Source organism: Phallusia mammillata, chromosome 8 (genome assembly GCF_965637545.1).
Source record: "Phallusia mammillata chromosome 8, kaPhaMamm4.hap1.1, whole genome shotgun sequence".
NCBI lineage: Eukaryota > Metazoa > Chordata > Ascidiacea > Phlebobranchia > Ascidiidae > Phallusia > Phallusia mammillata.
Window position 1 is genome coordinate 8,483,620 of NC_137259.1, and position 12,621 is coordinate 8,496,240.

Consider the following 12,621-nt stretch of genomic DNA (forward strand, 5'->3'; position numbering starts at 1 on the left):
TACTGCACACTGTAACACAGATAACTTTATGTTTAAGGGGAACGTTATTAAGGCCAAGTGCTGCAAATTACCGACCAACATTTGGTCAAGATAGAAACATAAGGAATAAACGTTATGGAACCTTATCACTTACAGCAGGGGTGGCCAACCGGTCGAAGCTTAAGAGCCATATTTTTTATTGTGTTACCACAAAGAGCCACATTATACACATAAGCACATATGTTTAATGCCTCGTCCTTTCCTCCAACACTCAGAGACCTGTGCTTAGCCAGATTTATTCTAAATGTCGCACATGCACCAACATAATAATGACACAATTTTTTTGACTTGTATAGAGTATAGACCACGGGTCAGTCATTTTCAACAATAAATGATTTGCACTGTCTAGCACACACAAACTCTCAATTCAACGAATCCAACAAACAAAAACATATGAATTAAAAACCCCTTTTTTCTCATTCTATAAGTAACGTGCGGTGAGATTCATGTCTGGTGAATTGCTAAAATCTTTTTTCACCGCCATTTTGAAGGTTAACTTGACAAAAATTGTGATTTTCCCTGCTGAAAAACTTTGCGGTATTTTCATCTAACGCGCATGCGCCCTAAACTAGGCGCCGAATTTCACAAAAATGCAAAGTGGCGAAACTAAATTCATTTCGACGTCACTGATGCAATCAGCACCAACAATCGCTCAATTCAAAGCCAAGACAAACTGCCCATAAAACATAACGTTTGCCATAACCCGAAGAACAACGGATTGAAGCATTAAATTTACTTTGGAACACATTTGTTGTAAATATTGCTGTTGCTTTGTGTCTCATTCGCATACGCAATGATGAGCAACCATTCATTGTTCAACAAATCAATATATGCCATCATAATCAAGCCATTTGCCACATAAGGTTGCAGTTTTAAGGCAAGGTTACCGTTTGTGGCCATACAGATAATAAGTTTGTTCAAAAGCAAAATTGTTAAAGCTTTACTTCAAATTTAACTATTTTTGTACCAGATTGTCACATACTAACCAAAATATACACAGTGACCCCAAACTTCGACAACGATGTAAGAGCCGCATAAAACCAGGCGAAGAGCCGCATGGTGGCCACCCCTGACTTACAGTGTTGACAAAAATAGTGTTCATTTTGTATACAACTTTAGGTTGTAGCACATTTCGCAATAAATTTACATACCCTGTATATTTGATCCCGATGAACTCTTCCTATCTATTGCACGTTGCATGGGAAGAGTGGCTGCTGCGCTAAGCTCATCCGCTGAGTGATAATTTCTATAAGTGGAAAGCAAAATAAGTAGTCAAAATTACAGGTAACTGAAGTAATTTAATAACAATCGCATGCCAGTTTGGAATTAAAAAAGTTTAAATTTACACCGACAAGCAAAAAAAAATGCTGTTTAAGTTGTTCGTACTGTTGATTTTTTACCTTGAAAGGTTCGTCTTTTCATGACTATCGTCGGATTCATCTGTTCCCACCCTTCTGCTCTTTTTCACTTGTGTGTACAGACTGCCATCTAGCGGACCCGGAGAACGCGGAACGTCTAAAACAGATATAATCTGTTAACCTCATCGTTTACTGCGGTGGACAAATAATATTTTTTCCCAGCAGCAAAGACCATTAGAAATTTTGAATTTATTAAACGGAATTGTTTGTCCTATATGATTCTCAGCCATGTTGAAAAGGGGAAATAAAATAAATTTCAGAAGAAGAAATCTCTGTCAATTTACCTAAATTGAGAGAGACCTAAACGTCAAAACAAGACGGAAGGGTTACTCAGTTAGGGTACAGACAGTGTATCTTAATCAGGTTGAGCAAATCGTTGCTTGGCTTGACTGGGTTACCATCGAACGTTGGACTGAACTTGAGGTCACGATGCATTTGTCTAGACAAGCCTATCGATTGACTGGTTTTGACATTATATGCATAATGCAGAATGGGTGAAGTGAAATGGACGTGGTGCGGACGCCATAAAAGCTTTTTGATAAAAAAGCCAACGCAAATGCAATTTGCATGATCAAAAGTCTATGGCAAAAATGTACACAAAATATGCTGTTTATAACACATTTTAAACGCGAGGTATGCTACGTGTGACAACGTTTTTAGCCATCTTCTGACAAAAAATACACCAGTTCGACGGAATGCCCGAAGTTATATTTTGAGTAACAGTGTACAAAGTTTACACATTTTTTGGCAATTTTGTTTCTTAATAAGCACAGCCGCTGTATACTTATTTTCACAGTTTTGGCTTCCCAAATGAAAATATTCTTGCAAAAAAACTCCAGATTTATATAACGCCTTAATGAATAAATAAAAGCAAGCTGTCAAGTGCAATTGACAATCACTTGGCAATATTAAAACTGACATGAAATGTGTATCGAACTCAAGTCTCAGATACGTTGACAATCGTTACAAGGAAGTGGATCTTATTTGTGACAATTTGCGCACAAAGGTCTATTTCAGGTTTATTAAATGTTGTGGGTAGTCTGAAACATCAATGAAAGCCTTGTTAGCTGGAGCAGCATTTTCAGAAATGTCAATATCCCACGTTATAAGTGCATTTAACTGTCAATCACACATTCCTTACACCGCACAGTCAACATTGATTGCACATGAACAAAACTACAGGTATTTGATTTAATTTCGGAATTGGAAACCACAAATTTATTTGAAGAAATGTTATTTATTGTGTATTGGTGTAAATACTTATTTTTAAAAAAAGAAAAAACGTGCTAAATATGACAAAACACATGTGCAATGTAAAAAATGTTACATATATGGTATGGTGGATATCAACGAAGGTGGTGCCACTTGTAAATACCAAGGTTGGTTTCTGACGATGTTATTCTTTGAAAACTGGCAGCTGGTCAAGTGCTAAGTAAATATTTCCGCATGTTATCTTACCTGAGTCGCTAAGTGACGATTCGTCCGTCATTAATCCACGCTTTGAGGTAACTAACATCAACAACGATCATACATACATGCTAATATCACCAAGCAACCCTGTACACCAAAAATGTGGTGTTTAATTCGAATGTACATTACAATAGCAAAGTATACCACCTAAGATTATCTGTACACCTCATTTGACAACATTGCTGTTGAGTGTATAATTCGTTCTTTGCATACGGTAGATAACGTTACTTAAATGAAATCTCTAATGACATATCAAAACAGCATAAAGAAGCAATATCATTGTGTGAAAGACAATGCCCTAGAATACAGCATGTGATATTGCTTGTTACATCATAGAGCAGTACGGCTAGTACCACTGGTAACCAAGGTGGTGTTTCATAAGACCTACACTACAACAACATAATAAAGGAATTTTACTGCAACAGATCAATCACGTTGCTAATGCCGGACACCTGCAAATTACCTGAATGAGGAAAACTAGAAAACTAAACAACCGTTTGCTGTCAAAAAGCACAAGGAACGAAGCGTGCGAATCAAAACAATTCTCTCCCGTCCATTTCGAAATGAAGCAATTTCCGAGAAGACAACGGGAGGTGTATGTGCCCCAATTTCATTTGTATCAGTCAACAAGCAAGACACATTGGAACTTGGAAGCATACTGATAGTGACAGTGAGAAAGTTTGGTATTATGAAATAATGAAACTTACATACAGGCGTTTTTGTAAAAAACTTTTTTTTGTAAATGGAATATATATGCCACTCACAAAATGGTAGGCGTGACTGTTAGATTCGTTTTGAATGTTGATACATGGAACTAAAATGAAACTCAACAAACAGCGCATAACGCTTAATCAACATCAGTTTTTACTTAACTGTATGTCATACTTTATTGTCTAAAGATCGGCTTTTGCGATTTCCCACTTGGCAATTTAGTAAAAACACTTAGCAGTCTTTGCAAAAATACAAATTTTGAAACTTACAAATCGTACGTTGCACTAACAAAATATAAATGCCAATTTATCACTGATAACCTTGCATTGAATCTGTAAAGCAACTTTATGGACGAAACTAGAAAATGACTCGACCTATAACACAATTTCCAACAGATTTGTAAAACCTAATCTAGCCTACGTGTCCGTCAACACACAACGAGCAGCAGAAGGCTTGACAATGGTCGTAAATGCCGTTGATCAATAGCTGGGCACACTCAACAAATCCCAAGCACAACAACGACTGAATTTAGTGCTTCAAGTGGACACTGACTTGTTACCACTTCACTGCAGCGATATTGTGGAAACTTTCATGTCTTTTGACAGTATTACACTTTTGTCAACCACTTTATTTTAAAGAAATCATTGCAAGAAATTTAGTAAACACTGAAACATGGAAACGCAAATTTACAATCCCACGATGGGTTGAATAAACGAACGGCATAATTTACTGCATTTAATAGTTCTGAATAACGATGTACTCGAAAAAAGTCTCACAGACAAATAATTGACGAAGTGCTACAATGCCTACTTTCCTAAAAAATTGTCTTCATTTACCAGTCACGCGATACGGAATGGAAAATACCATTTGTAATTGCAGGTGGTTTGCTGCAACATGCAAACTGGCACGCAAACATTAGAGCAGAATTGCAGTGGTGTCTTCTAATTGGCACTCGCCAGAAAAGTTACAAGACGATATAACCGCAACGTGGGTTAGAGTCAGGATCAGCTAAATAAACAAGCTGTTTTGTTACGCACATAGGCAATGGCTAATGAACTAAGGTCTATATTCCTGGCAGTAGTGTAGGGCCTTAGGCTGCTGATACTTACGACAAGTCTATCTCGGCTATTTGGGTTTCCTGCATACTTTACCGCAAGCATGGACGCATGGTTTCTAGATATGCAGCTTTCACTCCGCAGAAATATTTCTACGGGGACCACTTATTAAAGCTATTATTTCGAAAACAAAGCCCTTTACACATTTAGGCGAAATAGCTCAGTCACAATATACACTGCTGAAGCAGACGTGTGCTAAAACACTCATAAGTGGTCCCACACTGACTTCATACCGTTCCACCAAACAACACAATTTCTTGTTCACGGAGTATATCGACGACAGTGCACAGTCTTGTAATTGTCAGTTATAACGTGGAAATTAAGTGCCTGTGCAATTAAACACTTCTGGTGATATAAAATGCGAATTCCGTTGACGTCTGAGTGCCTGCACATATAATAGTAGCATCTGGAACGGAGAGAACTTGACAAAGCCAACCATTTATGTAATGGACGCATCCTGACTTTAAGGACAGCAGTGATACCAAGGGAGCCACTGGGACCCGACTTTTATGAGTGAATAATTTATAAGTCTGCTTGATGTCAAGCGTCAAGCAACAAAACATTCTGCCTTTACTAATTTTTCTGTTTTTACTGTATACCTCATGTTGCATGGATTTATGTGACAAGTTCACACTTTGTAAATATCAGTTAGTTTTTTTTTCGTTTTTCAATGAACATACATCATTGTTTTGTTCAAACATATGCAACTTAAATGCAAAATAGCACTAAACAATGCGTCATGTTAACAAACTTATCAATCACGTCTTACCACACCTTAAGAATAACTGCTGCTAATTTTTACAATGCTACAGCTCGATCGATTCCCCTATTGAGCACGGAAGTAAATATGACAGGTATAAATTGCATGTCATCATATCCATATCTCTGCAGCTGCCTTGTACATGATTTACCCTACCTGAGTAAACTAAATTGATTAGGACAAACAACATTTACACTTGGGCGCAGGTTTTCGCTTCGATTGATTGCAAAAGCAACTGAGCCTCAACAAAGCAGCAAGCCCCGGGGCTGTGCCGAAGAATTCACGCTGAAATTTGCCCAAGCGTAAACGGCATTACGTAACCATACAAAAATGTACGCTGTGCGCCTGTTTTCACCAATATTTTGCGAAGCACTTTTTCTGCTCTTCGAAAAATTCGGCGTGTTCAAACTGCTTTAGCTGATACTAAAATGGTTCATTTTGAGGATAGAAGTGGTTTGAGGTATTGGCTTATTGATTTGAAATCAAACGTAGCCATCTAAGGACAATATTATTTATGTTCGCTAATTGTCGCGTTCTAAACCTTTAAGGAAATATATTTGAAAATATTTACCGGTTTATATCTTAGTGCTGATAGCAGCCGGTCGAACTGTCTTAACCTCGTCACTGTTGATGATGCCAAATAAGAGTTAATCTCAACACACAAACAAACACCGCAGACTCTCTATATCTCACTTGGCAGATTTAATCTCGTAATAGCTAGGTCCAAGCAGACTTAGGTGCATTAAAAGCTTCAATCTGAGAGACTGCTAAATTACTTACAGACAAAACCAGCAACGAAATGGTCCATTTATAAATATTATCAATTCTTGGATATCGTTCAAGTTATGGCCAATAAACGGACGGAGGAAGTAGCATGACTCATCTTTTACGCACTGACTGTGACCGCAATTCCCAAATGGAGGAGTTCGTTACAGAAAACCCCAAAGCCAAATTTGTTGAATGCTAACCTTTCAGACAAGACGAACTGCTTAATTCGCTGATCAAACGCCTACTAGATATTTTTCACAAGATACAAGGCTGCAGCAAACGGTAGCCTGATTTCTGTTTGATGAGCAAACTCCACATGCCATTCTGCGCAAGTAATGGCTTTAAACCGAAACCAGAGTCAACGATTTGCGTGGCACGTGTAGTACGGAAGTTTTACAACACCGATCACCGCTCCCCTTCTCTCTATTCTGTTTACTACGTTTAGGAATGTAGCGTCGAATTTACCAAGAGCCAACAAACCACTGAGATTGAAAAAAACGAGTTCAGCTCCAACGGAACGTGAACAGTGCAGCCTGAACTCCGCTGACGGGTTCAAAATATTTACACCACATGTTGTTTCTTGAGAAAATGCAGTCATGTTTACCAGGGTTTCAACATCAGTGTTTATCGAGAGAATTTAAGCCAACACCATTATGACGAAATATTTTTATTTCTTTTTGCCTGTTTGACAAGCTGTTATCGCAAACAATTACCATTTAGAGCAGGTGCGTGCAACCTTTGTTACTGTTTGGCCAAACACAATAGTCAAAATTAGATCGCGGGCCGCACCTGTGTATAACACAAGGTGATTTTACTTTGTTGCTTACCAAATATGTTCAACTACAAGTAAAATTCGCATTTGATTCCAGCCACATATTGCCTGGTCGCAGAAAAATAGCATCAGGCGCAATAATCTGCTCAAAAATATAAAATAGTTGGACTCGTTTGTCAGTACATTTGAAACCCAAGCGTCTCTGCGGGCCGCACCTTTAATCAAGGGCCGCATTTGGCCCGCGGGCTGCAGGTTGCACACCCCTGATTTAGAGGACAACAACACAGTATAGGCAAATTCTTCCTGGGAAAGAAATGGACAATCACAATGCCACGTTATAAAATGCGTTTGTCTCTTCATGAAGTCACTGCTCTGTCGACCATTTCCAATTAAAAACTTTTGACAGCAATTGCGTAGCTTTTAGTTCGTCATCGAGATCGAAACCTCCTACAGTATTACCTAAACTTTCGCACGTTGTACTACATTTCAATTGCGGCACACATTTTTCTATGCTCGGGTTTGGAACAAGAGTGTCCTTTGCTAAGTTTAAAACCAATCAACAGTCATTTTGTTAAAGGCATACATCCCATCCTGACCGCACATAGCGAGCATTTGTGAAATAAATGTCACTGACCAGGTAAACACTTTACGGCAAAGGTCCTTGGCGCAAAACAAAACCGCGCTATCTTGTACCGACAAGGTGCGTTGCAACAGCATCCGAAAAACAAGATACGTCAATAAGTATTTTTAGTTGGAAAAAAGAGCTCTATAGCACCACCTCGTGGACGAAAGTGGCTGAAGATCTAAAACAGTCGGGGTCAGTATCATATTGATTTTAACAAGAAACTTTGCTAGAAATTGTGCACTTTTTCACAGGAATGAATCCAGTTTCGCTTCGTTTAATGTACTGTAGTATAGCACCCAATGTGCACTGTCTCCAGTTTTTTTACAAACACATAACTACCAGGAAACTTTACGTGAGATAATGCATCGCAAAAGTCGACAATGCAAAACCAAAAACAATGCAAAACTTGTTACATGCAAAATATCTTGTTTTTGGATTGGGCTATTTGAATTTTGATTTACGTTAATCGAAATTCATGCAAATTGTAGATTCGGAAAGCTGTACCATTCGTCTAGCTGTGGGTACTTGGGTTTTCAGCTAATGGCACTTGAAGTAAAGCAAACAGAAGAGATGGTCGGCCCCGCGCCTATCAAGTGGTAAGATTGGCATTTTAAGTTGAACTGAATTCATCCTGGTGCTAAACGTGGCATCCAATACTGTTGACAATATAGGCGACAAGTGCTACAAGGGTCTGCTAGTATTTGAAAACATATGTCGCCTTAAAATTTAGATTTTGCAGCAACCAAGCGAGGTCACTGAGATCTTTGATATCAATTAACTGTAAAGATGATTAACCCTTACGAAATGCATTTTTAAAAATAAAAAACTCAAGCATTGCAGTATCCCTGTATTTAAAACGGCCCATATAACCGCTGTGTTGAAATGCTCAGAACTCATTTACCTCCAAAATAACAAGCAAAATTTTTTGGCGATGATTTACCAAAAATCATTGGCACGTATACATCTTGTGCAAACGCTACTCAATTATTACAAAAACTTACGATATCGTTTCTTGGTTTGCGGGGGCGTTTGCGTTCCAATGTCTCTGTTCAATACAAACTTCCGCAAAGACACATCAGCTGCTCTTCGTTCAGTTGAGCTCTGGCTTTTTGGTGACAGCGAGTTCAAACTGCTACTAGCTGAAAGCGAACTAATTGGAGACATCACAAAAGCTTGCTTCGGTGACGATAAGATATAATCCCCAGTTTTGTTTACATCCGAACCAACGGTGGTCTGAGACAGCGTGCGTTCAGCCATGTTACCAGTCCACTGCATAAACGTCCAAGAGGTTGGTTTAGAATCGGTTTTCAGATTTTGCGAGGAACTGGCGCGAAGCGTGCGCTCTGATTGTTTGTTTTTGAACACCGACCACGAGAACTTAGGAAAACCACGATGTCCCGACCTCTTTGGCGACGCCTGGCGGTCCTGATTTGGTGGAAAAATTGTGTTGACGCTTTTTGCGCGTCTGCATCGACAACAGGTTGTTTCTATTGGTGAAGACGGACCAACACTCGCCAGCGAATCAAAGGCTGATGGAAAAGACAGTGGACGGCTTTTAGATGCCCTGCGATGGTTCTTCATTTGTATGTGGTGAACCAAATATTCTTGTCCAAACCTTTCAGCTTACAGAAATGAAAGTACAAACTTCTAGTCTGCCTTGTCGCCCTGATATTTTGCAAACGATCGTAAGATTTAGATAAAATGTACAAAAGGGTATAGGTCTCTAATAAGCATCGTATTTTGTTTAATGTAAGACATTTAGGCAAAAAATGCTATATCATTTGATACTAATATTGTCAAAAAATAAACACTGTAACTGGATTTAAAAAGTGCCAAACAAAACACATTCGTAGTCCTCCGAAGCAGAACAATCGTCACCAAATCAAGTTATGCAGTATAAATGTTAACCTGTATGTTTATCCTCTCGACTGACTGCCAAATCATAACTTGAATGGCTTGCACTTAACGACATTAATTCCTGCGCTGTGAAATTTTGCTGCAACTTGTCATGCTGCTGAATACAAATTGAGTGACCTTTATATGTTAAATGTTCTGGCAGAAGCAGCATGCTTTCCCTCAGGTAGTAAATCGCAATGATCGAGTAAATCGTAACGGTGTTACGTCATAGTGATTTGATTAATGACGACAAAGCACGAGAAGTCACGTTAGCAAGTGAGGCAACTTGGGAAAAATATCACTGACGTCACGTATTTCATGACTCTTGTTAAAACATATCGTGAAAAGTTATACATTTTGGGGAAGGAGTAAAATGTTACTTGGTCAACAGACTCAATGTTTAGAGCAGGGGTGGGGAACCTTTTTGTTTGTGAAGGCCGCCAAACGGTTTATCGACACTCGTTTAGGCCGCACAGACTATTTCTCAGGCCAAGGACAGTGGCATTCAAACTTTTTGACTTACAGAATGGTCGATGTGCTATTGGCCTTACGGTCCAAGCTAAATAAAATTCGTCACTACATTTCCACCCTCACTACAACATTCAGGATTTTATTAACGTAGAAACTCGCTTGTTTATCAATATCAATCTCTAAGAGGGGCTTGTGACATAACAGACAAGTTTAAGACATTCGATTTTGCGCAAACAATTGTTCTTTTGCAACACAAGTAAGATTGTGGAACCTTTGTCTCTTGGCAGTTCTGCGGATATCGCTTTGTGTAATGTGTACCAGTACGCAAACATTTGGTTTTAGTTTGAAAACCGCTGCCCTAGAACGAATCAAATAGTTTGGAACACTATATACGGATCTGTTCATAAGTTTTATGGTGAAAATAACGGCCCAAATAGACGTAAAAAGCGACATGCTTTATTGTTCAAACGTTTCGGCAAATGCTCATGCCCTCATCAGTGATATGAAAGCCACATCAATTGCACCCATTTATATACACTTTAGTCGCATAAAGGAATGATAAAAAGGTGCGAAACAAGCGTCGCATAAAAACGATAGATAAAAAGGTGCGCAGAAGCGAGGTGTAAGCCAGTGTTTCCCAACCTATGGGTCGCGACCCAAAGTTGGGTCGCCTGAAAATTCTGTTGGGTCGCCTGTTTTTTTAACAAAAACATCTACTATTTGACTTTGTTTCGTAGTGTTATTATTTTATTTCCCAAGACTTTAAATTGTTGCCAAATAATAATTTTGTGACAACTTGATGTGATAATGGGTAATTCTGTTTGTGACGTCATAAAATATGTGTTAGATCACTGTTGAGCGTTGTCTGGCTGAATGCTTTGAACCAGTTCTCAAGTTCGGGCTAAATGGAAATGTTTGGTCAATAAAACGATTATTATTTGTTTGATAATTTATTTTTCAAAACTGGCGTAGTAATTTTTAAAAAACTTTCGTGATTTGGAGCAGGGCTTCCCAAACTTTTTTGATCGCGACCCCTTTTAATCTATTAAAATTGTCCGCGACCCTTTACGGGTAATATGATAAACCAGGGGTGGCCAACCGGTCGAAGCTTAAGAGCCATATTTTTATACACATAAGCACATATGTTTAATGCCTCGTCCCTTCCTCACACACTCAGAGACCTGTGCTTAGCCAGATTTATTCTAAATGTCGCACATGCACCAACATAATAATGACACAATTTTTTTGACTTGTATAGAGTATAGACCACGGGTCAGTCATTTTCAACAATAAATGATTTGCACTGTCTAGCACACACAAACTCTCAATTCAACGAATCCAACAAACAAAAACATATGAATTAAAAACCCCTTTTTTCTCATTCTATAAGTAACGTGCGGTGAGATTCATGTCTGGTGAATTGCTAAAATCTTTTTTCACCGCCATTTTGAAGATTAACTTGACAAAAATTGTGATTTTCCCTGCTGAAAAACTTTGCGGTATTTTCATCTAACGCGCATGCGCCCTAAACTAGGCGCCGAGTTTCACAAAAATGCAAAGTGGCGAAACTAAATTCATTTCGACGTCACTGATGCAATCAGCACCAACAATCGCTCAATTCAAAGCCAAGACAAACTGCCCATAAAACATAACGTTTGCCATAACCCGAAGAACAACGGATTGAAGCATTAAATTTACTTTGGAACACATTTGTTGTAAATATTGCTGTTGCTTTGTGTCTCATTCGCATACGCAATAATGAGCAACCATTCATTGTTCAACAAATCAATATATGCCATCATAATCAAGCCATTTGCCACATAAGGTTGCAGTTTTAAGGCAAGGTTACCGTTTGTGGCCATACAGTTAATAAGTTTGTTCAAAAGCAAAATTGTTAAAGCTTTACTTCAAATTTAACTATTTTTGTACCAGATTGTCACATACTAACCAAAATATACACAGTGACCCCAAACTTCGACAACGATGTAAGAGCCGCATAAAACCAGGCGAAGAGCCGCATGCGGCTCGCGAGCCGCGGGTTGGCCACCCCTGTGATAAACAGTGCAAAAAATACGTTTGTTGTATTTATTGATACGACTAATTTGAGCAAAAACTAAAAACAACCTACCGGAACTCGGGAGTCTACTACTTTACACGTCCAAACACCGATACTATTTACGTGCTTTAGCCTTTTTAATTTCTGTCAAATTGTTTTGCAAATAGGCACTTGTCACAATGTATTCGTGTGGTTTGGACGTTTGCTGTGACGGTCACCTTGCACCAAGTTTTGAGGTCACCTTGCACCAAGTTTAGGCCATTGCAGTGCTTTGCAAACGGATATTAAACACTGCTTTGAAATCGTAAATTTATTACCTATTTTTATTTTTTATTGGAGAAAGTTTTTGCGCCAAACAATACTTAAACGTTAGTCTATAACTCTATATGTCATATTTTATGTTGCATTAAAATGCCTGTGTATTTCAAAACAATTGCAATCGTTGCGTTTCAACCGACGTCTGTTCGTGCGGCACCCCCACACCCCCGTACTCCACGCCATGGGGTACTTTCTTTTTGTG

General features: G+C 38.7%; 1 protein-coding gene across 1 annotated transcript in view; it reads right to left on the minus strand.

Annotated features, from left to right (window-relative positions):
- The window catches only part of LOC145204611 (uncharacterized), a 57,209-nt gene extending 47,837 nt beyond the window's left edge, over positions 1–9,372 (minus strand). The window contains exons 1-3 of the mRNA XM_080077204.1: positions 8,680–9,372; positions 1,440–1,554; positions 1,191–1,285 (exon numbers count right to left, since the gene is read on the minus strand). Coding sequence (XP_079933330.1) covers positions 1,191–1,285; positions 1,440–1,554; positions 8,680–9,259 — 790 coding nt within the window. The 5' untranslated portion in view covers positions 9,260–9,372. The remainder of the gene's footprint in view (positions 1–1,190; positions 1,286–1,439; positions 1,555–8,679) is intronic.
- Between the last annotated feature and the right edge of the window lie 3,249 nt (positions 9,373–12,621).